This window comes from Mus caroli, unplaced genomic scaffold, assembly GCF_978045245.1.
Source record: "Mus caroli unplaced genomic scaffold, Mus_caroli_1 scaffold_13, whole genome shotgun sequence".
Lineage (NCBI taxonomy): Eukaryota > Metazoa > Chordata > Mammalia > Rodentia > Muridae > Mus > Mus caroli.
Genome location: NW_028227268.1, coordinates 45,649,880 through 45,674,923, shown reverse-complemented (window position 1 = coordinate 45,674,923; position 25,044 = coordinate 45,649,880). Strand labels below are relative to the sequence as shown.

Here is a 25,044-nt window from a genome sequence, read left to right as displayed (position 1 = left end):
GCACGAAGAGAGCACATTGGCCCTTGGCTGGATGACCTGTAATTAATGTTATCTCAGCGCTCCGCCCGTGATCCAGGCTGCAGGTTTGTTTTGGTTTTGAAAATGGAAATGGAGCATCCTGAGAGATGAATTCACTTTGATCTTGACAAAGTCAAAGTATAAAATTCCCAGAATATATATATATATATATATATATATATATATATATATATATATACACACACACACACACACACACACATACATATATACACACACACATATATATACATATATATTTATTTACTTTTCTTTCTTTCTTTTTTTTTGCTTAGAATGTGCGGATGACTGGTAAACGTAAGAGCCACGGCCATTGCCAGAGGGTTGGGTATTTTATGACTAATGTTATAATTACTTGCTTGTTCAGATACTGGTTCCCCTGGCTACAGAGACAGTTTGTGAAAAAAGAAAACACGGAGATTTGACCAGAAGTTTAAATAGAAACAGGTTTTTTCTCTCTCTCCTACATCCCCACCCCCACCCCACCCCCACCCAACCCCCAGCTTCTTTCAGTTCTTTCAGAACCAGAGCCTTAAGACTCTGAACCTCATGTCAGCCCAGAAACACTTCTTAGCTGACTAGGGAGACACGGAGGGAATTAGCTGGAAAGGAGAGTTTGAGCAGAAAGTGAACCATCAGCTATTCAGTCAGCTGCCCCTGTGGTGGTAGTGGAAGGTATGGGAGTGGAAGGTATGGGAGTGTCGGGTGGAGGCAGACTCTAGCCTCATAGCACAGTTGGGTGCTGGGGTGGCACACACAACCTGCTACCTGCTCAGCCTGGGATAACAGTGCTTATGTGCTGAGGGCAGCTTCTGGGGCAGCTTCTGTCCCTGGATGAATTCAGAGCTTGCCAGGAGGAGGTCTGCGCTGTAACACTGACCTCCTTTGCCATCTTCCTGCCCCGGAGGATAAAAATATCTTTTAGAAAAGCTTTCAGGAGAGAATACTTAGAAACTAACCTTCTTAACGACTTGGACTTCTCCGCCCTGAAACCAGCTTGCTCTCAACCATTGTAATGGGAGGCAGGTGTTGGGAAAGCCAGAGTGGGGCTCGGGACAATCAGGAAGGCAGAAGAGTCACAGGGCCAACAGCAGCAGCATGAGCCCTGGCTGGGTACCTTCTGAACCCAGTCTGGTAACCGGAAGTTTTCCTTTTGCTGGGAAAGACAGGGGAATGAGTTGAAGGGAGCTTGTTTTGTGGCTCAAAGGGGCTGTAACTTTGTATCTCAGGTGCTGTAATCAAAAGTGAGGGTGTAACAGAACCCTAGAGAGTAAAGCTGTGAGAGAGAGAGACACGGACCCCTGGGGAGAAGCAACCTGCTGTCTCCTGTTGCCTGAGGGATGCTCAGACCAGGGTTATTTTATTTTATTTTTATCAAGTTAGAAAGCTCTGGGCAGATATTTCAGGAAACTAGAGCTTTCTGATGGCTGAGATAAAAATAGAGACTAGGATATTGTCCTTCCAGGAGCTGCTCATTATAGCTGCCAAGAAATGAAGACCATGTCATAGGGGCTGAGTCTGGGGCATCCTGGGAAATACACATTGCCCCTGAGAGCACAGACCCACACGTTCCCATCCTTGCTTCAGGACGTCCAAGGGAAAAAACACAAAGGGAACCCAGAACACACTGTCTGGCTCTTGAAGCTCCGACTGCCTCCTCCCTTCCTCAGGGTCTGTCCTCAAGCTTGTCTGTCCTTCATCTGGAGATTTAAATGTGAGAGGGTAGTTCTGGTGTTGGTGATCCAGAGCAGTTGCTCCAGGCAAGACAAAGGAGTAAGGGGCCAAGGGTGAGCAGTTGCTGTCAGCGCCATGCCATCCTCACACCTGGGCACGATTTCTACACCCACTGTTTGGTCTTCAAGGTTCTTCTGTGTTCAGTGTGGAAAACTGTTTAAGTTCAGCATAGTTTTGTTTTTAACTAAGTTGATATCTCAGCATTCTCCTCTCTCTGTCTCTCTGTCTCTCTCTGTCTCTCTCTGTATCTCTCTGTCTCTGTCTCTGTCTCTCTCTCTCTCTCTCTCACACACACACACACACACACACACATGCATTAAAGGCCTGATGAGTAGATACTTATGGCAGATGAGGAGATATAATGGCTATGTTTGAAGTTTGCTAGGGCTGGGGCTTTAGCACATTGGTAAAGCATGTATGTAGCATGTGTACAGGTTTGATCTCTAGCACCACAAAGAAAAAGGTCCTTACCAAGTCTAGTTGAGGAGGTGATAAAGCAGACCAAGTGGAGGCCAGACCCTGGCACATGTGAGCAGGATGAGGCTCTGTCTGCATGGATGGGTTAGAAACCCTGTTCTTCTTAGTGGCGTTTGCACCCTTGAATTTGAGGTAGGATGGGAGCCAAAGGGCCAGGCAAGGTAGACTCAAAGACATGTGTGTATATACACATATCTATCTATCTATCTATCTATACATACATACATATATGCATGTATGCCCTATCTATATGTAACCAAATTATCCCTTGTTGCTCCAAATATTTTTGGCAGCAATCGATCCTTTTAAAACCTAAATTTTTAGTCAGGTGGTGGCAACGCACACCTTTTTAATCCCTGTACTTGGGAGGCAGAAGCAGGTGATCTCTAAATTCAAGGACAACCTGGTCTATAGAGTGAGTTCCAGGATAGTCAGGGCTACACAGAAAAACCCTGCCTCAAAAAACCAAAAAGAAAAAAAAAAAAGCAAAAACAAAACAAAACAAAAATAACCTAAAATTTTCTACATTGCTTTTAAAAAAAGAAAAAGGAAAAAAAAACCCATTGAGCACAAAACTCTAATTACTCTCACCACCTGGTGTTTGTATCTAATCCTTGACAATATTTATATCCACAGTATGCACAGTATGTTCAGGTTTTTTTCAGCGTGTATGTATGTGTGTAAAACTCTACATTCTAAGCAAATGCTCTATTTAGATACATACCTAGCCCCCCACGATATTTTTGTCTTCACATCCATCTGTGTAGTGAGTTGTGGAGCTGTACAGAAAGTTATGCTGTAGCTCAATTGGTTGCGTGCTTGCCCAGTGTGCACAGAGTCCTGCGTTCAGTCGCCAGTGTGACATAAAACAGACCTGGTGATGCTCACACATGATTCTAGCAATCAGAGGTAGAAGCAGAAAGGTCAGCGAAGTTCAGGGTCATCCTTACCTTCATGGTAAGTTCGAGGCCAGCCTGAGCTTTTTGATCCCCTGTCAAAGAAGAAAAGGAAAGAGTAAAAATTTTCAAACCCTAGCAGGTAAGAGCTGAGCACTGACTCGCGTCCCTCAGTGGGTTGGCATGGGATCTCTGCCATTGCGAGCAGTGCTGAGAGCCCATTTCTAGAGAGGCACGACATCTCAAAGCATAGGCGTAGCATAGTCCCTAACCTGTCAAGAGCTTGAAAGAAAGAGACCTGGAAGGTCTTGGCTGCTTCTAAGTTTATAGCAGGCAGGAGGTTTAAAGTCCAAAAGGGCTCAGATTTCTACTCCACGTGTAGAAATCTCATCCTCAGTCCAGAAGAGAGAGCCCAGCTCCTTCCCTGTGCCCCGTCCCGGCAGTGAAATGAAGGTACAGCCTTCCCCAGGAGCACATGAGATCAGGGTCACCAGGTATGCCCGGGTTCAGTGGCCTGACCCCCTGGATCACGGGTGTGCTCATACACAGGTGTGCTCACGGCTTCAGTGATAAGTGGCTTAGCCCCAGAAGTACGAATGGTGAGAAGTAGTGAAGGACATGGCCCCCGGGACCTGCAGAGGCTCTATGGGAAGGCTGACAGGTGGATCCCGGGGGCAGGGGAGGAGGGGTGCTGGACTCAGAGGCAGGCAGCTGGAATCTTCCTGGAGCCAGCCTGGAAGGGTAAGAGAGGACCCAGGCACCTCCCGAAGGCGGCGTTTGCTTCTCTCTTCCTCTTTAGACTACCTCGGTGCTCCCTTTAAGTGATGGAAGGAACTGTCTCTTCCGGCTGGCAGGCAGAAGGCATGGCTGTGTTGCTGTTTGTGGGCATGGTATCTAGGGCTCACTGGCTCTGCAGAGAAGCTCTTCTGACATTCCTCTGGGTTACTGATAAACTACAGGGGGCATTTGCGTCCCTCTCAATGACGCAAGTGCTGGTCCTTAAGTAAAGCCTGTGTGCAGTCTTGGTGATTTGCTATTTTTGTTTTGTTTCCTTTTCAGATTACTTGGTGGTGATTTGACCCCCTCCATTTGTTGAAAAGTTTTGTTGATTTTATTGACTCTGAGCAAATGGGCTAGCTTATAGATTAGAGCATTTGTAATCCTGTCACCTAAGGTCATTTAAACTATCCGATGGAGCTGTTGGGATGGTTTTATGCCTGTAATCCCAGCACCCAAGAAGCTGAGAGAGGACACCTGCTGAAAACCAAGGCTAACCTGGGCTATAGATTAAGACCCCATCTTAAAACAAACAAAACAAAACAAAAAATAAAAACATGAATTATTAATGCCACAAACAAACAAATCTCTCATCTCTCCTCTCTGCTCTCTCTCTCTTCTCTGTATGCTTTTTCAACAGAGCTCTCAGTCTTGTCTCCATAACACTGAAAGGAGATTCAAAACCAAGAACCAAGAGCTAGTCAGGGTCCTTGGCAGATGGGCATCCGCATCACTGACTGACCAGCAGCATGGAGACCACACCCCTGAATTCTCAGAAAGTGCTGTCTGAGTGTAAGGACAAAGAGGAGTGCCAAGAAAATGGTGTTCTGCAGAAGGGTGTCCCCACACCAGCGGACAGGACAGAGCCTGGCCAAATATCCAATGGGTACTCCGCAGTTCCCAGCACGAGCGCTGGGGATGAAGCGCCACATTGTACGCCAGCTGCCACCACCACCCTGGTGGCTGAGATTCACCAAGGGGAACGGGAGACCTGGGGCAAGAAGATGGATTTCCTCCTGTCTGTCATTGGCTATGCCGTGGACCTGGGCAACATCTGGCGTTTTCCCTACATATGCTACCAGAATGGTGGAGGTTAGTGCCGCTGGCCACCGTCAGAGCCTGGGACCCAGGGGTGGGCTGTAGACCCTTGTAGGAGGTCACAAGACATGTCATAATCTTTACTGTCCTGGGTAACTGACATGAGCCTAAACAGGAAACCTAAGCTTCCATGCTAGCCTGATCTCCAGTCAGCAAAAAGCCTAAGGTAGGCTGTGAGAGGCTTTCCGGTTGTAAAGATTGTAGAGCAGGACCTGAGCTGTCCCACACATGCCCTTGGGTTAATTAGCATTGCTTGTGCTTCCTTTGTTGAAGGGCTTTCCTTCTTTTTTTTTTTTTTTTTTTTTTTTTTTTTTTTTTTTTTTTTTTTTTTTGGTTTTTTTGAGACAGGGTTTCTCTGTGTAGCCCTGGCTTGTCCTGGAACTCACTTTGTAGACCAGGCTGGCCTCGAACTCAGAAATCCGCCTGCCTCTGCCTCCCAAGTGCTGGGATTAAAGGCGTGCGCCACCACGCCGGGCGGGCTTTCCTTCTTGCTCTGTGTGTGTGTTCAAACTTCTGTTAGTGAGTCAGAAGCAAGAGAGCCTGCTTGCCACACATTTGCCACACCGAGCTGAACTTTTTCCCTCTTGCTGGCAGAAGAGTCTGGAGTTGTCAGGCCTGTGGGAGGAAACATTGAGAGGTGATTCTAAGGCTCCAGACTGCTAGGACTTTGAACCTATGTGAGACTAGAGAGTGGCACTAGTCTGGGTCCAAAGTCTTTAAGTTATCAGACTTGATGAATCAAATCTGAGCCCAAACTCAGGGTCACATCCTTGCCAACCCCAGAGCCTGCAGGGATACATTTCCACCTCTTGGGTTGTGGATGCCTCGTCTTGTCCATCCTAGCACCCCTAAGGCTGCTCAGAGTTGTTCCCTTGCTGATTGTATGAGGGAGTTGGGGAGCCTGGGAGAGAGCAGAGCAGATGAGGGGAGACAGTTGAGTAGATATGGACCCTCTGTGTGGATACTGGGCAAGAAGAAATGGGCATCACATCAGTGGATGTGTATTTTGACAAGCTGTCGAGAGGCCAGACTTCTGTGACTTCACGCAAAGTTTCTTCTCTTCATGGCTGCTCTGTGGCTATGAAGGGAAGTTCCTTGGGCCATGGGAAATGGCAAATCCCTTGCCTAGTATTTGGAAGTCATATCTCCTGCTTGTCAGGACCTTTAGCCTAAGCCTTGTACGAGGGCCTGGGTCCTTGGTGACATTTCCTACTGCAAAGCCAATCAGGTAAATCCTTTACATGGGTGAGGTTCAACACAGCACGGGTTTGATGCTCTAGCCAGATTTGCTCAAGGTGACTAATTACACCGACGTCTCTGAGTCACGCTGGCCTCTGGTTTTTAGGGATGACCCATTTTAAAGACAGGAAAGTTACCAGGGGAAAATCATAGCTGACTCATTCTTTGGGCTAAAACTTACGCTTCCGGTGAACAGTCTTATTCCGTGGAAACTACCATCTTCACCAGTCTTACTCTCAAAACAATGGCTTGTGAGGAACTACTCTGGCCCAGTGGAATTACAGACATGCAGGTCAAAAATATCGGTTGTCAAGGGTCTGGAGTCATAGGTAATACTGATTAGGGAGGATCCAGTTCCAAGAGTCAGAGACTGCATCTGTGTGCATCATCAGATGGGTCCGCATGGTTCCACACCTGGACATCTTCATGAGGCTGGGATAGACCCTTGAATCTGGAGGTCAGGTTTTTGGGGAAACCAGTGGCTGTGGGGTGTGACTATCTGTTGACTCTCAGCCCAGTCTATTTCTGTTACTGTCTCAGGCTCCTCTCGTCTGTATCGTATGCTTGGTTTGTCTTTTTTGCTTTGCTTTGACCCTAAGACGGTATCTTAGTCTGGTTTCTTTTTGCTTCCGTGAAATCCCCAGACAAAAACAGCTTAAAGAGAAAGAGTTTATTTGGCTCACAGCGCCAGGTTTCAGTCCATCACTGTGGAAATTTCTAGAAGGCATGGACTTGAAGCCGCTAGTCACACGCGCATGCGCACATGGCAGTTTTTTCATTCAGTCCAGGGCTCAACGCATAAAGTAGGGCATCCCACACTCAGGGTGGGGCTTCCCAGTCTCTCATAGGCCAACCCAATAGAGACTTCCTCAGGGAGACGCCCTTCCCGAGAGATTCTCAATGTTCTTACTAACCAGCTCAGACAGTGGGGCCAACGGGTGGTTGAATGGTGGAACTTTTGTCTATTGTCCTCTCTTGAGAAGCACTGAGACCAGGGCGACCAACTGTGAGCTCCACGCCCACGGACCTTTCTGTGGACAGATGTGGGCAGAGGGTAAAATTGTCTGCCTTCCGCCACAGGAGCCTTCCTCCTCCCTTACACCATCATGGCCATCTTTGGGGGGATCCCGCTCTTCTACATGGAGCTCGCGCTGGGCCAGTACCACCGAAATGGGTGCATTTCTATATGGAGGAAGATCTGCCCGATTTTCAAAGGTAACTGGAGGGTTGGAGGGAGGTGCGGGACAAGATACTTCCATAAATGGTTGGGACCTGGGACCTGGGACTTTAACGGCTTGGGTTTGATGGGCCCCAAGCAGCCTTCGGGTGTGAACTCGGCCTTTCTCATCTCTGTGCAGGCATTGGCTATGCCATCTGCATCATTGCCTTTTATATCGCCTCCTACTATAACACCATCATAGCCTGGGCACTCTACTACCTCATCTCCTCCTTCACGGACCAGCTGCCCTGGACCAGTTGCAAGAACTCTTGGAACACTGGCAACTGCACCAACTACTTCGCCCAGGACAATGTCACCTGGACACTCCATTCCACGTCACCTGCTGAAGAGTTTTACTTGTAAGCACATGTGAAGGAGGTGGGGTGGTCTGTTAAGGACAAGCCTGTTAAGGGCTCGGCATCTTAGGGGCCAAAAACTTTTCAACTCTCTCTTAGCAGTTTTTTTTTAAAGGTTCTTTTTTTTTTTTTAAGGTTTATTTATTTGTTTGTTATTTATTTATTTACTATGTGTAAGTACACCGTAGCTGTCTTCAGACACTCCAGGAGACGATGTCAGTTCTTGAGATGGTTGTGAGCCACCATGTAGTTGCTGGGATTTGAAGTCAAGACCTTCGGAAGAGCAGTCAGTGCTCTTAACTGCTGAGCCATCTCTCCAGCCCCTCTTAGGCTTTTTTTTTTTTTTTTTTGGTTTTTTGAGACAGGGTTTCTCTGTGTAGCCCTGGCTGTCCTGGAACTCACTGAGTAGACCAGGCTGGCCTTGAACTCAGAAATCCACCTGCCTCTGCCTCCCAAGTGCTGGGTTTAAAGGTGTGCGCCACCACTGCCCAGCCCTCTTAGCAGGTTTTTTAAAAAGTGTTTCAGTAGCATATATGAATTATATGCACCAGGCTCCATAATAATACTTACACTGATATAGATCATGTTTTCTGCTTAGAATCTCCCCTATTGTTACAGTCTCTCACCCGACCCCCCCCCCCACTCTTCCTGACTAGCTCCCCTTCTATGCCCTTTGTTCCTTTATTCTTTTGGGTAACACATGCATTTAAAGATGGCTTTCAGGATCATGGGTAACACCCTAGTGCCTCACTACTGAACAAAGTGTTCTATCCCAGCAAAAATTTACTGCTTATGGGTCTTCAGGGATGGGTGGGACCTCACGGGCTCTTTCCTGCTTCCTGGCAGATTCCTGGGAGGCGAAGTTGTCAAGGATTAGGGAGCAGGTGTGAGTGCGGGGATGGAGGCCTCACTCCCTGCAGGGCTTAGTGTTGGAACTCTACCCCCAAGTGCTTCATAGTCTGAGCTTTCTTTGTCTCCTGTACCCCCGTATGACAGGCCACACTGCTCTATCATGTCCATGCTGACTCCTACCTTCACTCCCCAAAGGGAGTCAGAACATCCCGGCATCAAAGGGAAGAACTTCCTTGCTGGCTTCTTCTCCTCTAGCCAGCTGCCATGGAAGCAAAACACCGATTGCTTCAGTTGTTCAAAACCTATTTCTGATTTGGTGTATTGGCTTTGTAAGTGGGACCTGCCTGTTGGAAGATGCTTGAAGAATGTGGGTTTTTTTTTTCTTATGGCGTTAAGGATGCAGTCTGCGGCCCTCACATGCTAGGCAGTTGTTCTTCTAGCGTGTGATTTCCCCGACCCAGGAGTATTTTTAATACAGGAATTGTAGGCAATAGTAGCCCAAATACAGAGCTAACTTAGAGTGAAGAAGGACTCGTGGCCTACACAAACAAAAATCTCTGTGTACTGAGAAGCTGATTGTGTTGATTGAGAGGCTCTCATCTTAGACAATGGAAGAGAAGAAACAAGGGGTCTGGCTTTGGACTGATGCTCCTCTGACGGCCGTCCAGTGAATTTGCCGCTTGTTCTTTCAGGATGAGTGAGCCCCATTCCAGGCCCTCCTGGTGGTGTCCATTATCCTCTAGAGGTATCCCAATTTGTGCTCAGGTGACTCTCAGAGGCCCTTCTCTTTGTCACTCCAGGCGCCATGTCCTGCAGATCCATCAGTCAAAGGGACTCCAGGACCTGGGGACCATCAGCTGGCAGCTGGCTCTCTGCATCATGCTCATCTTCACCATTATCTACTTCAGCATCTGGAAAGGAGTCAAAACATCTGGCAAGGTGAGGACTCTGCAGCTTGTCCTGAACTGCCCAGGGCCCCGCAGTATCACAAAACTCAAGATGGCTACTGAGCAGAAAAAAAAAAAAAAAATCAGTTTCCCTTAGCACCAAACACGTTCATCCTGTGAGACAAACATCTTCATCACATCTGTTAGAAGGAATTAACCAATATCATTTCCATGTAAGAATCTAAGTAAATGAAGGTACAGTATAGCCTCTTTATAATTCTATTTAAAATGCATAGGGGCTGGAGAGTTGTCTCAGTAGGTGAGGGACTTGCCACAGAAGCATGAAGACTGGGTACAGGTCATCTCGGACTCATGTAAAAGGCTGAGCGCAGCAGACCATGAGTATATGACTGCAGCCCCAGCACTGGGGGTGGGGGAGGCAGAGACAGGAGGATGCCTAGGCTTACTGGCCTGTTGGTCTGAGTCAGGGAGAGCTCAGAAAGTCAGGCAGAGACCAACTGAGGAAGATATCCAATGTCAACCTCTGTTTCCATGTTCTGTACATATATGCATGCATACATACAAATTCTATATATATTCTATACATATTATATGTTCTATATATATTGTTTTATATAGTACAAATTACGTGATACACACACACACATTTTTTTCAAAATTATTTTAGCCTAGTGGTATACTCACAGTTGCTAATATCGCCCATTATTTACTGAAAACTAATAAGCCATACCCAGAGCTTTTCTACACTGGTGTCTCAGTCAGGGTTTCTATTCCAGTACAAACATCATGACCAAGAGGCAAGTTGGGGAGGAAAGGGTTTATTCAGCTTACACTTCCATACTGCTGTTCATCACCAAAGGAAGTTAGGGCTGGAACTCAAGCAGGTCAGGAAGCAGGAGTTGATACAGAGGCCATGGAAGGATGTTACTTACTGGCTTGTTTTTCCTGGCTTGCTCAACTTGCTTTCTTATAGAACCCAAGACTATCAGCCCAGGGATGGCACCACCCTAAGGGACCTCTCCCCCTTGATCACTAATTGAGAAAATGCCCCACAGCTGGATTTCATGGAGTCACTTCCCCAACTGAAGCTCCTTTCTCTGTGATAACTCTAGCCTGTGTCAAGTTGACATACAAAACCAGATAGTACAACTGTCTAATTGAACAACAACTCCCTATGCATTCCATGCTGGCCATGAACTCATAGGAATCCTCCTGTCTCAGCTTCTCAAGTGGCAGAATTATGGTAGTATGTTATACCCAGCCTTGGGCTTGAAGACCAGGCTATGCTGCCTCCTAAAGTGACAAGAAATGGACCCCTATTCCCAGAGGTCTTTAGTAGTAAAAGACACCTCGGTCACCACACCACTACCGGCACTGCCTGCCTTTGTTCTTTGCTGTCCCTGGGACAGTATGTCAGTAACCTGTGTTTCTGTTCGCCTTCATTCCAGGTGGTGTGGGTGACAGCCACCTTCCCTTACATTGTCCTTTCTGTTCTGCTGGTGAGGGGAGCCACCCTTCCTGGAGCCTGGAGAGGGGTTGCCTTTTACTTGAAACCCAACTGGCAGAAACTCTTGGAGACAGGGGTGAGATATGAGAGACTGGTTTGACTTTTACTAGCTAAAGCCAATTCTCTTTCAAATAGTACACCAGAGTCAACTCAAATCTAATGTACAAGCGTGTGATGATCCTTTAGATCTGAAATCAAAGCATGAATAGCACAGCATCTTGAGGCTACTGAATGATGACAATGCTGTGGTTGCCACAGCTGGCTCCCATCCTCACCCCATGTCCTCCCCTGCTGTGTTCCAGGTGTGGGTTGATGCTGCAGCTCAGATCTTCTTCTCTCTTGGCCCGGGGTTTGGGGTTCTCCTGGCTTTTGCTAGCTACAACAAATTCAATAACAACTGTTACCAGTGAGTATGTGGGGCTGCCAAGACAAGCTTGGGAATGGACAGACAGACAAGACACCTCAAGAAAGACAATGATCTCAAGCCTGTGTCCCCACACCATGAGAGAATTGTCCCTAAGGGCTGTCACAAGCTTCTGGTCATTCATCCATGACATGGTGCCCATTCAGGAAGTAACTTTACACAGGCTATTCAAAGGTTAAGAAAGTCTCCAAGACATACACACACACATTGAGGGGAAGGTACACCCTCACAGTCCCGGCATTGGGAAGTGGAGACCCTTTGGAATGAGGAGTTCAAGGCCAGTCTTAACTACATATCGAGTCTACTATTGCCTTGAACAGGCTATATGAAATCCTGCCTAAAACAAGACAAGCAACAAAGCAAGCAGGCAAACAGAACAAGGACATGTTATCGAAAGGTTACAAAAAGTGCAGCATACACTAGTTAATATACTTTACCATGAAAACTGTAAACTGGTTATTTATATATACACAGAAAGTCAAAGGATGGACTTTGACTTTGTTTTAGCTTAGGAAAAAAAAAATGCCACGATTGTGGCAGAGTCAGGCTTCAATATTTTAACCAAACAGTAGCAGTGTATCCATGATGGCTTGGGTATCACTCACAACTGTAGACAGTGAGTCTTCCCGTACAGGTGGCAAGACCCAGCAGTTCGTTTGTACTATTGGAAGAATAATCATGGGGGCAGAGCCCACCCCTGCCCCCTGCCCCCAAAGAATGTGGCCTTGTGTTGAGATACCAGCTAAAGCTATGCGGTGAAGTTTTAAAACTGTCAAGGTTTCTCCTTGGCAGTCTTATTCTACTTGAAGATAATATTAAACTCTTAGTTTCACAATCATGAGGTCAGAGCCCCTTCCTGGAGTCCCCCAGTTAAGCCCTGATCCAGGGCAGTGGAGAAGAGGGTCGTGCTGTGCTGTTTCACAGCCAGGGTGGGGGTGTGTTGCTGGGAGGAGGGGTGTCAGGCTTTAGCTCATCCTGAGCCTTGGACTCTCAATCCTTCTGCCTGGCTCAGCCTTCCAAGGGAACGGGGTTATAGGAATGTACTACTGTAACTGGCTTATGACCGTGCCTGGGGTTCCACTGCAGAGATGCCCTGGTGACCAGTGTGGTGAACTGCATGACGAGCTTCGTCTCTGGCTTTGTCATCTTCACGGTGCTTGGCTACATGGCTGAGATGAGGAATGAAGACGTGTCCGAGGTGGCCAAAGATGCGGGTAGGACCAGGAGCTCTCTTCATGGGATGGCGACTTTGAATCTTTACAAGATAGCTAACCTTTTCAACTGTTCTTTCACATTTTCCAAGATTTGAAAGTGAACTCCCTTGGTGATCCCAGTCCACCCATGCATTCAGTTGCCTTGGTGCCCGGGGCTGGGGCCCTCAATACAGGGTGGGATTAAAACTATGACGTATATGGTAGGTTTAAGGCCAGTGGGCTTGGGCACTTGTGGTGGGGTTCTGTCTAGTCGGCAGACTTTAAGGGCTGAGGTATAGGTCAGTGGTAGAGCACTTGGTGTTCAGATGCTGGAGTTCTGTCCATAGGACCCCAAATGTGACCTAAAAAAAAAAATAGCAGGCTGTCCTTATTACATTTCCTGCTAATCTTAGCTGAGGACATCACTGGGTACCTTAGAAACAGCAGACCTGGCCCCGAGGATCACACAGAATTGCTTCACTGTGGAGCCCCTGGGCTTGTGTAACTGTAGTCTTATGTCTGTCCTGTGCCCCCAAGCTGAAGATGCAGAGTTTTCAAGGTTTCAATCTTCCCTCTGGCTTAGCAGAGGCCTGGTATGGTAGATGAAGCAGCATCTGGCACTGACAGAGCCCGATTTGATGCGGAGGGCTTGTGGGTGATAACTACAAAGTAACTGAGATCTAATTTGGGTAGGATGGGTCTCAGCGTCTACCACCTCCTCTTCCTCTCTCAATAGCTTGGTAGGATGGGACTCAGCATCCAACCCCTATCTCTCCCTCTGTTTCAGGCCCCAGCCTCCTTTTCATCACATATGCGGAGGCAATAGCTAACATGCCAGCATCCACATTCTTTGCCATCATCTTCTTCCTCATGTTAATCACGCTGGGTTTGGATAGCACGGTGAGTGGAAAAGGGTCAGGGGATGGGGTGGGGGAGGGGGCGAAGGAAAGGGAATCAGGAGGTGGCTAGACTCACTTCCCCACCCAGACCCCCCCATGGTACTTACTGGTTGCTACCTCCTGGTAATTCTCCCCCCTCCCCCTCCTCTCCCATTCTTCTTCCCTATCCTGCCCCCCTGTCCACTCCTCAGCAATGGTACCTTGTGCACTGGGTACTTTACAGGGTTACTAGTGGCACACAGTAGGGAAAGTGCCTAGCACAAAGGGCTCAGTGTATTTAAAAATCCTCATCTTCTTTCCTAAGCCATGATTGCTTCAACTCAGAGACTCGCTCTGTTAATGTAGAGAGGGTACTGGCATTGAACTGCCTTGGAGCAACCAGTCTCCCAAGACACAAAAGCTAGAGCTGTGTGCTGTGTTATCTTGCCTGCAAGTCCTAAGTGATGGGTTCTGATGATATCAGATGGAAATACGCTTCTAGCCATGTTCCTTGGCCAAGGAGTGGGTAAACTAGTCTCCATCTTGGTTTACTTATCTTATCTCTCTTCCTGTTCCCTGTCCTTGAGGCACGGGACTCCAATGTGACTATCTGCATGCGGCTTTCAGTTCGCAGGTCTGGAAGGTGTGATCACAGCTGTGTTGGATGAGTTTCCTCACATCTGGGCTAAGCGCAGGGAATGGTTTGTGCTCATCGTGGTCATCACTTGCATCTTGGGATCCCTGCTCACACTGACATCAGTGAGTACCAAGGGCCTTGGGCTCCAAGTGGCCTCTGCTACTCTCTAGTGTTCCACAAGCAGAGTGGGTCCTTTCCTTCCACAGTGTCCTCACTTGGGGGCCTAAACATGTTGTTAACACTATTAAAAAGCTTACCATGGTCTGAGGATGTGGTGGAGTGTTAGGTTGCTTGCCTAGCATATGTGAGGCCCTGGGTTCAATTTTCGGCATTGAGAAATCTGCCACCAAGGAGAAAAGTTATTTCTGGCAGTGTCTGCTGGTAGATCTGTGCATGGCATCAGGAGGCTTAGCATTTTACAACAGATCCAACTACATTTCAGTCTTGGCAAAAATACCTGGAGCGAAGTTAGGATTTGCATTTCCAGCCATTTGCACCTTTGAGAGGTGATTTTTGGGTCCTTTGCCCTCGTGTCCTGATCCACAGGCTGGTGTCTTGTGTGTAACTTATATGCCACTTCATCTCCTTTAGAGTTTGAGGTGTAAAGAAGCCAGGCCCTCTCCTGTGATCTCCCTTCTCTCTTCCCTATCTCATCATTTAGTAGCCAGGGCAAACATCAGCTAGGGTGACATCGTGGGCTTGTGTTCTCCTGGCTCAAGACAGGTTTTACTGATAGGGACCTCTTCAAGCCATGGCCTCAGTGACTCCAGTGCTTCACCAGAGTGTGTCGAGGTTAGAGTGGCAGGCACAGAACAGTGACTTAAGTGCTGGGGTGTCTGGTGCCACACAGATTCAGATCCCACCCCGCTTTTTCTTTTCCTTTTTCTTTTCTTTTCTTTTCTTTTCTTTTCTTTCTTTCTTTCTTTCTTTTTTTTTTAAGACAGGGTCTCACTATGTAGACTAACCTAGCTTGGAACTTACAGAGACCAGGCTGCCTCCTGAGCGCTGGGATTAATGGTGCGTGCCACCATGCCCAGCTTCGAGATTCGGTCTTTATAGTTGTGTATTCTCCAAGATTGAGTAGACAAGATGTTTTCATTAAGCCCACAGTGACTATAGAGGCTCCTTAGAGTTTGTCTTTTATGGTGCAGTAGATAAAACAAGGGTAAGCGATGGGGCCAAGAGCATGCCCCAGGCTGTGGGTTCCATTCTTGTCTAAAAGAAAATGTGCTCCACCGGGTAAGGTGGTCGGATGGGTACACACTCAAAGGCCACTCCACTAGACAGACGCTGGAGTCCTCAGACTGAGTCCAGAGTGAGGATTACATTGGCCCTCTGACCCCATAGTCAGAATCTTCTGCAGGCCTCTGTAATGAGGCTACATACCTCAGAAGACCGTTGACATATCTGTGACCTTGTTCCCAGGGAGGGGCGTATGTGGTGACCCTGCTGGAGGAGTACGCCACGGGGCCAGCAGTGCTCACTGTGGCTCTCATCGAGGCCGTCGTCGTGTCTTGGTTCTATGGTAAGAAGTCCCTTCCTTCTGCCTTACCCTCTGTCCACACGGAGATGGGCACTAACGTCATCAGAGGACAGGAAGGGGCAGTTGACCAAGCAGAATCTCCTGACTGGTCTGTAAGATAATCTCAGCTGAGGGCCTTTGGTAGCCATATACCACCATTTCCTCTGCACTGTATCACACATGCCACGCCCTGCAGGAAGAACATCATTTCTATTCTGATTTTTTTTTAAATGTTTGTAATATTTCCCCAGAAGAGACAGAATGTAGTCAGCCAGTTCACCCACAGTGGTGACCTAAGACATTAGTGTGAGAGCACCCCAGATTTAAGTTTCTCAACAGAGACCCCTTTCCAGAACCACCAAGTTAGAGCTTAGGCCCCTCTCTTCTATGAGGCAAGACTGTTCTTAGGGTCTCTGCATTGGTGAATCCCCCACGCCCTTCCCTCTTGTCCTGGGATAGACTTTGACAAGGGTGAGAGGAGGTGCAGGAAGCGAGCTGAGAGCTCTTGGCAGGGCATCTATGGGCCCTGAAAAGGGGCAGTGGAGGGGAGGGCACAGGCGGGCTACTGGCACGAGGAACACAGGTTCAGAGATGCGTCTGTAGAATCAAGAAGCAAGCATCTCATTTGGGAACGCATTTGCTTTCCAATTTCTATGATCAATTGCTTTGCCATGGCAACCATTATATACACTGTGAAGGAAGAAGGCAGAGTACATGAGCTAAAGATTTTAACTATATGTGTGTGAGAGTTTGGCCACCTGCAGAGGCCAGGGCAGAGTATTGGATTCCCTGAAGCTGGACAGATAGGAGATGGTGAGTCGCCTCTTGTGGGTTCTGGGAACTTAATTCAGAAGCCAATTAAAAAAAAAAAAAAAGACGTTATCTTTGCTTCCCCAGCAATTCAGAGTTCAGAGTTCAAAGTCACTGTAGACCTGCACTAGGAACCACAGAGTTCTGAGGAAGTAGCTGGGAACACTTTCAGTTCTCGGGACTCACCTGTCAGCAGGCGTCCTCGTGTTGGTGCCAGGAACCTTTTATAGAAGAAGCTGGATCTTGGCCTGGTACACAGATGAGCAATACCGTGATTAAAAATTTCCCCCGAAGGGCTGGGAAAGATGGCTCAGTGGTTAAGAGCCCTATCTGCTATCCCAGAGGGCCTGGGTTTGATTCCCAGCACCCCCACATGGTAGGTAACAAATGGCTGTAATTCCAGTTCCAGGGGACCCAACACCTCCTTCTGTAGGCAAAGCACTCAAACATAAAATAAATCTTAAACAAACAAATAAAAAACCCAACAACTCCCAATTGGTTTCTGCCAGGCACGCTCACCATTCCTAAATAAATCACTTTCTTCCTACAGAAGACTACAGTCAAATCCAGGCTGAGATCTTAGAAGGGAAGTGTGGGCACCAATGGAGAACTTGGTCCCTAGACATGTATCAACTTTCCTGCTCTTTGTTGAAAGAGCTTTGCTTGCTATAAAATTAAATTTTGTGATGCCCCACCACTTGAGCCCCTTGAGTGGAGAAGTGCCTAAGTGACCCCACCGGTTCAGGAAGGAACCCCCCACTCCGTTTCTGCCATCACCAGTGCTGACCCTGTTGACCCTGCCCTGTCAAATTCTCCTTTGGGTGATTCCAGGAATCACCCAGTTCTGTAGCGACGTGAAGGAAATGCTGGGCTTCAGCCCCGGATGGTTTTGGAGGATCTGCTGGGTGGCCATCAGCCCTCTGTTTCTCCTGGTGAGTCGTCACATTATTTATTTATAAGAAATGAATGCTACTGTGAAGCATCATACCTAGACAGAAAAGCACGCTGTCTGGAGGTGCGCATCCCAGAGAGCTCTACAAACCCAGCACTGCTGTGCGGACAAAATCATGCCAAGAGACAATAATGAGCTAGTACCCCGGGGAAGCCCCTGTGTTAGGGGCCACCCAGCAGCTATGCCCACCTCTGCTCACCTGTTTCTGACTATGAATGCTAGAGATCAAACCGGTGTGTCGTTTTCCCTACTGCTAATAATGATAATGAACATTTACTTGCGGAGCAGCAAATGCCAGAGCTGACTTTATACCAAGCTTACACCCATTGCTCTCCTAATCTTTATGATAATTCTGCAAGGTGGTGGGTGGGGAGGTATTTTTGTTTTTGTTTTAAGATAGTCTTCATATGTAGATTGAGTTGGCCTGGAACTTTATATACAACTCTATTTGAGATCTTCCTGCCTCTCAAATGCTGGTATCACAGGCATTAGTGTCATTGAGGCTTTAGTGTCACTAAAATCACACAACTAATCTAGACCGAGGAAGAACATACTGTATGCATTGCTCAGGAAGGCCCTGAGAAGGGTCCTAGCAATTTTATATTTAATAATTTTATATTCACCTTGAAGGAGGCCACACACAAAGGTCCCCAAGTTTAGGTCCAAGTCAAAAGTAGAATTAATTTATTGTCAAGGGACCTGGATAGGAAAGCTGCATGCCAAGTGGGCAGTGATGGTGCACACCTTTAATGCCAGCACGCTCTTGGGAAGCAGAGGCAGGGGATCTTAGCCTGGTTTATAGATGGTGTTCCAGGAAGCCAGGTTTACACAGAGAAACCCACTCTCAAAAACCCAAAAGGAAAAGAAAGCTAAGTGCTAGGGGCTGCTCAGGGGGCAGTTTTTGACTCCTTAAAGCCAAAAAAGCAGGTTAGCCCCTTCCATCCATCCTTCCCAGCTAATTGGGCATCTGGGCCATCCCAGGTGTCTCAGGTGTCCATCCCAGGTGTCTCAGCACACAGTGGTCCTTCTCTTTCAAAACACCCCTGCATCCCCGTGTGGGTTCTGACTTCCTTGAGGCAGAACCTTCCCTTCCCTGCCCCACCCAGCTCTCCACACATCTCAGGACTGTTTTATAGGATGGCCCAATTGCTTATCTTTGTTTCTGGGACATTACCTACTGTTCCCAGGAGCCCTTCCTGGCTGATCTAGACTACTTTAGTTTTCATCAACCTTTGCCCGGAGTAGCAAACATCCCAGCACGGTGACTCTAGTGGGTCCGAGGACTCTAGTGCAGGCACAAACTCTAGACTCTTGTGTAGATCCTGGCTTGTGTACTTTCTTAGGTTTCAGTCCAACTAAACTTAGGTTTTAGTTCCATATTGATTTGTCGGCTCATCGCTCACTGCTTTTAGTCCAAATCAAAACCTTGTTAAAAACGAGGTTTGTTGGTCTTGAACTTAGCCCAAGAGCCCCTCTCTTCTCAGCTTCTCAAGCAGTGGGGACCACAGGTGTGTGCCACCTTTTTAGGATGTTCTTGTAAATCCAAATCCTTCTTTCTTTTTGTTCCCCCCGCCCCCTTGTTTATGCAGGGTCTCACTCTGTAGCCCTGGCTGTCCTGGAACTCACCATGTAGACCTGAGCTAGCCTCAAGCTTACATCAATCCCCCTGCCTCTGGAGTGCTGGGATCGAAACCAAGTGCTCAGACACCTGGCAGATTTTCTCTTGCTTTTACATTAAGAGGTTTGGACTGAGTCTCTCAGTTCACCATGACCGGAAGCCAAAGTCCTGACATAAATAGGTTATTAACTTGTATTAATACCTGTGCTTCTTGATAATCCACTTAAGCCCTTTCATTTGTTTTCCAGAGGAAGAAGGCATGTTAGATTAATGCCTTGTGTGCTTCAATAGTCCCCACCCAGCAAGGAAGAGGCGTCCAGGCCTAGACAGGGGTGAGGCAAGTGACATAGTCACGGGGGACATAAAAACTCTTTCAATGCAATACTTAAATTAATACAAAAATCATACACATAACATTTTATCAGACAATGGAATTGACACCTGAACCTGTGACTTCTTTCATTTACCTTCCCTGATCTGGCCCTGCCAGGTCCTCTCTCTGACAGATCACACTAAAATATTTTGGCTTCCCCTTGCACCTCATTCTTGTCTGGGCCCTGAGGCCTTGCTTGGGCTTTTTTTTTTTTTTTTTTATTTCTGGAGGCTCATGGTCAATGTGCTCCTTTTCTTACCTAGCAACACCCTTGTCCATCACTCATGATCCAGCGATGCTCAGTTACTACCCTCCTTCAAAAGCAAGTGCTTTTTTGTGGGGAGGCAAATCTACCTTCCACATCTCCAGTGAACTAACAGGGCCTCTGTTCTGAGCTTTGTAGGGATGCTTTAGGTAAACAAGTCACTTCCTAAAACCATTCTTTCCCAGTGAGGCCAAGTTACACACACACACACACACACACACACACACACACACAGTAAAGAAAGAAAAGAATGTACATGAGAAGAGAGGGAGGCTCGATTCAGGGAGGGAGCCACTGAATACAAGAGCGTGGGCCCTGACAAGCTGGAGTTCACTTACCTGACAGCAAGATAGCCCTGTTCTGGTGAGGATGGCTCCTGACCAGATCTTCTCTGCTTCTGTTCCATGTCCCCTTCCTCCTTAGCCAGGTCTGGGGCCTCACAAGGAGCCTGCATTAGGAGAAAGGTCTGTGATTGACAGGACTCCTGTTTTGTTGCCCTCCTCCTGGACGTGGGCTACCAATGAGGAATGTGTGCTTAACAGTTCCCCATCACCTGTGGACAAAGGAAAAAACGAACATAAAAAGATGTTTAACTACATGAATAATGTGCATGAGTGTCATCTCTATGACCATGAAGCACTAACTGAAAATCAAATTCAGAGCCATCATGATTTCAGCACAGTGGTTCCTAGGCAAAACCTCACATTTATGCTCCCTCTGGAAACCAAACTGAAAATAAGAAAATGCTGAGCCGGGTGTTAAGAGATTGGAATCTTTATCAAAAATTTCATTGGTTTCCAAGTGAAATGTGTTAAGCTGCTTTTCTCCGGCTATTCCTGAGAGCGGGTCTTGTAGCAAGCAGCCGGTCCTGTTGAGGGCCATCCGCACAGAGCCTTTCTTATAGAAACCCCAGGCTGCAAAGCCTGAGACAGAGCAAAGATGGGAAGGAACGGTCCCAAGAGCAGTGTATGCCTCAGTTTGTCTCTCCCAGAATGAAGGTGCCTTCTGTCTCACTGAATTCTGGGAGGAGGTACCAAAGTAGAGATAAACAAAGAGGTCACCCACATTATCTCTCTGCTATCCAGTCCCAGTGGGTATCAGTCTCCTCCAGTTGGCAGAGGGAGGTAACTGCATTGCTCTCTGATTTGGGTGGTATTTGTAGAGATGCTGTAATTCTCACAGTGGGCTCCAAGGTGTGGGATGGGAAAGAAACCCAAGGAAAGCCCCTGCTTCTGTTTGTTTGTTTGTTTGTTTTGAGTTAGTACAGAAGTTGTCAGCAGTGTGGCACAAGAGTTCTTTTGAGAATAAACCCCAATAGGTTCTTAGATTTGGTCTTCTGTGTTTGTGGTCTCAATCTACATGGATATTCTAAAGATTTTCAATGTTTCTTGGAATTTGTCTTAGTTCATCATTTGCAGTTTTTTGATGAGCCCACCCCAACTCCGGCTTTTCCAATACAATTATCCCCACTGGAGTATCATCTTGGGCTACTGCATAGGAACATCGTCTGTCATCTGCATCCCTATATACATCATTTATCGGCTGATCAGCACTCCAGGGACACTTAAGGAGGTATGTGCCAGCTAATAAGTGTGTGTGTTTAGTAAGATAATTGGGAAGAAAATAATTCTTTTATTGTGTTTTATTAAAAAGATATAAGTATTCATAAAACCCACCATAAGGCTCTACTTACATATTCATAATAGTTTAACGTACCTCACTGAAGATGAAGATAGTTAATGGCTACCTTGATCATCACAAGGCAACTCACAAACACAGTGACAAGAGTGAACTGAGTCTGGTGTCACAACACATGGGAAATACAGGATTTCTGCTGCTGTGATTGGGGACCAGTCTGGGTTATTCGAGACCCCGTCTCAAAGGGATTGGGTGCACTGCAGTGTTCTGCCTGGGCTGTGTCAGCTTCCTACGCTTTGTCTACTGCTCGCCTGGACACGGGCATGGATAAGTGAAAGCTAGGGTTCCAGAAGAGCCACGGTCAGTTCTCTTTTCTCTTTTTGACACAGGGACCCATTACGTCTTCCTGGCTGGCCCAGAACTTGCTATGAAGGCCAATCTGACCTCCAACTCAAAGAACCAGCTGCCTCTGCCTCCTGAGTGCTAGGGTTAGAGATGTGGCCACCATGCCTGGTGCCACGGTCATTTTTCTCACATCATTGTGTCAAGTACATTGATGTTACTTATTGTAACATCATTAGGATGTTACAATAAGTTTTGAGCTAAAAAGCTCAAAAACTGTCACCCACTCAAAAGTTTGGAATATCAAATGGCCATGGGAGCCATTTCCCCCCATATTAGAAGAAATGCTTATTTCTGCCTGGATATTATAGGTTTTTAAGTACCTACCTTACAGTTTGTAAAAAGTGCACACTTGCCAAAGTGTCTGCCTATAGATTATCTCATCTTGCTACTCAGAGCCTAAAGAGGTGGGTGGGCAGGTGCTATATAAACAGAGAAGAATTCTGGGTGGGTGGGTGGGGGGGTTAGTCCTCCTCACAGAGAAGAACCCTGGGAGGGCGGATGAATAGTGCTCCTCACAAAGCCATTATTTCAGTCACAAGTTCGAGGACAGCCCAGTACAGGAGCTCTCCTGATCTTTTGTCTCTTAAGGTTTCTTTTTGTTTTTAGGTGCAGGTTCCCTCTTCCGAGCTGACCTTTGGCTAGTGTAGAAATTGGTGTTAAAGGTTAGGGACAGACAAAGTGATGTTTTCATGCCAGGCTGCCATAGGGGTTGGCTATTGGTTCTGCTACTAGGATTCATGACAGTGTCACTTCCGATCTGCAGAATTGAAATGTTTTAAATGGTGTCTGGTCTGTTGTGTTTCAGCCACTGTAGTGAGTACGTGCTACACATGGTGATGGGTATCACACCAGGAATCTCAACTCCGTCAGGGCTCCATTGTAGGGAAGAGCTCCAATCTGAAGGGTGGCATCCGGGGGAAAGGTGAAGGGTAGCATCCAGGGAAAGGCAGGAGGCTTTTGAGAACCCAGGTGGACTAGACTGTAGCTCAAATAGGCACAGCTTCACACTCAGACATTTCATAAGAGAACACGAGACGATTAGACACCGTTTTCTGAGAACAGCTAGATTCACTTCTGTTTTTAAATGGGAAAACTAAACTCATGGGAAAGAAAACTCAGCTCCTGCAAACTACTGTGACCAAATCAACCCTCTCACACATTTTGCTCCCAAAGAGAACCAGACGTTGTTTTACTGTAATGCATTCGCAGCCCGGGTCACTAAATCCATCCCTCCGAGCTATCCTTCAGTGATGGCTGAGAAGATCCACCGCCTCTCTGCTGCTTCAAACCCAGAGGCCTGGGTCAGGCGAGGGAACGTTAGACTAACAAACATCAGTATTACACCACAGGCTGCACCTCAGATCCTAGTTGTCTCTCTTGCAGATTTTCAGTGACTTACAGAGCAAACGACACCTAGAAGGATGTAAGGTAACTGAGCTCAGACCCGTCGCAGTAGAGACAAAGGACATCCTTACCATAGGCCACCAGATGGGAGGCAATCGGTTTCAAGGAAGCAGCTGATAAGCTCAAGGAATATAAGAAGAGGTCCTGTGGAAGCACGCACCTCTGGATCTTGGCTTCCCCATCAGTAAAATGTGCTCCTTGGACAGTAACGTGTCCCCAGGATTGATAGTTCCATGGGTCAGGAACAGTGGCACACAGTGCTGGGTAGAAATCCTAGCGAGTGCTGGATGAAGGACAATCCAATACCTTTCTTTGTATAAGACTTCTGAGAGAGGCCTTTACTAATTTCTGTGTGTACTTAACCAGTGTAAGTGGTAAGGCACGCCGTGCTCCCCGCCCGCAAGTACCTGGGAGAAAAGACACTTGGTTTTAAGTGGGGGCGGGGGGAGATTTTTATTCTAAAACAAAGTCTCCCTATGTAGCCCAGACTGGCCTTAAACTTTGTGTGATCCTCTTGGCCCCTGACCTGTGCTGGCATTATAAGATAGGTGCCGCCACACCTACCTCACGAGGAGCTTTACAGAAATTACTTGTTAATTACCAGATTTGACTTTCAGAAGCAGGAGGAGGGGAGGCTCCATATAAAACCTTGGTTTGGTTAAAAAAACAAAACAAAGGCCGGGTGGTGGTGGCGCATGCCTTTAATCCCAGCACTTGGGAGACAGAGGCAGGTGGATTTCTGAGTTTGAGGCCAGCCTGGTCTACAGAGTGAGTACCAGGACAGCCAGGACTACACAGAAAAACCCTGTCTTGAAAAAGAAAAACAACAACAACACCAAAACGAAAACAAAAACAAAAACAAAAAAACCAAAACAAAGTCTAAAAGAAAGGTAAATATAAGAGAAAAGCAAGTGTCTGGACTCTGCTGGGTATTGGCCATACCCAGATGCGCCCAGCTGTATAATGAGATTAGATCCTGATAAACCCATTATGAATTGAAAATGTCATTAAGTAAAAAAAAAAAAAAATACAGTGACTACACCTAGCTTCCTGAACATTATAGCCTGGCAACACAGGACAGGGCTGTCATTCTCATGAGCACTTGGCTGGCTGGGAGCTGTGGCTTGTACCACCTCCCAGCCTCAGGAGAGAGCAGTAGCCCCAACCCTAGCAAGGGGAGATATAGGAATTGAGAACAGTTTGCATGGCGTGGATATTACTCTTGCATCGTCATAAAGGAAAACAGGTTATAGTAACCCGCTACAAGCTGGAGACTGCTTGTGTAAGTCTGCAGCGTATAGAATAAGCTCTATTGACTGCTTTAATGTGGGAATATACCATGCACTGGTAGCCTACAAGTCTCAAGGTTGGGGTCAATTGCTGGCCGAAGTCACCATTGCTGAAAGCCTTAGTGACCCACACAAAGATAACAGAAGATGGTCTCTAATGAGCCCATGCTTATGAAGGTGTCAGCAATGCTCCGTTCTTAGATTAGCTGTAGCTTATAGGTTAGAGATAGTCTCCTAGAAGGCCATGGCCTGGCAAAGTCTGAGCTCAGTAGTCGTCTAGTGGGCTGGCAAAATGGTTCAGCAGCAAAGGCTGCAGGAGTTAAATTGTTGGAACGTACACAGTAGAAAACTGACCCCTAAAAGTCACCTTCTGACCTCCACGTAGGCACCGCTCACATGCACCCACACATACGTACACCAGAATTAAGTAAGATCTAAGCCTGGTAACTTGGGAGAATCCATGTCTAAATGGGCAGCCGTGAGCATAGGAAGGAGGTGGGGCATGAAAGCCAAACACTTTTCTTTAAATGTTAT

General features: G+C 47.1%; 1 protein-coding gene across 2 annotated transcripts in view; it reads left to right on the top strand.

Moving 5' to 3' along the window:
* The window catches only part of Slc6a4 (solute carrier family 6 member 4), a 33,741-nt gene that overhangs the window by 7,311 nt on the left and 1,386 nt on the right, over positions 1 to 25,044 (top strand). The window contains exons 2-13 of one of the 2 annotated variants that reach the window (XM_021176146.3): positions 4,564 to 5,015; positions 7,341 to 7,475; positions 7,619 to 7,838; positions 9,488 to 9,626; positions 11,044 to 11,178; positions 11,405 to 11,508; positions 12,613 to 12,740; positions 13,507 to 13,619; positions 14,225 to 14,356; positions 15,660 to 15,759; positions 17,398 to 17,498; positions 21,179 to 21,346. In XM_021176146.3, coding sequence (XP_021031805.1) covers positions 4,673 to 5,015; positions 7,341 to 7,475; positions 7,619 to 7,838; positions 9,488 to 9,626; positions 11,044 to 11,178; positions 11,405 to 11,508; positions 12,613 to 12,740; positions 13,507 to 13,619; positions 14,225 to 14,356; positions 15,660 to 15,759; positions 17,398 to 17,498; positions 21,179 to 21,346 — 1,818 coding nt within the window. In that variant the 5' untranslated portion in view covers positions 4,564 to 4,672. Of the gene's footprint in view, positions 1 to 4,563; positions 5,016 to 7,049; positions 7,064 to 7,340; positions 7,476 to 7,618; positions 7,839 to 9,487; positions 9,627 to 11,043; positions 11,179 to 11,404; positions 11,509 to 12,612; positions 12,741 to 13,506; positions 13,620 to 14,224; positions 14,357 to 15,659; positions 15,760 to 17,397; positions 17,499 to 21,178; positions 21,347 to 25,044 lie in introns of those variants that run through there. The other variant, XM_021176145.3, reaches the window with a different exon arrangement.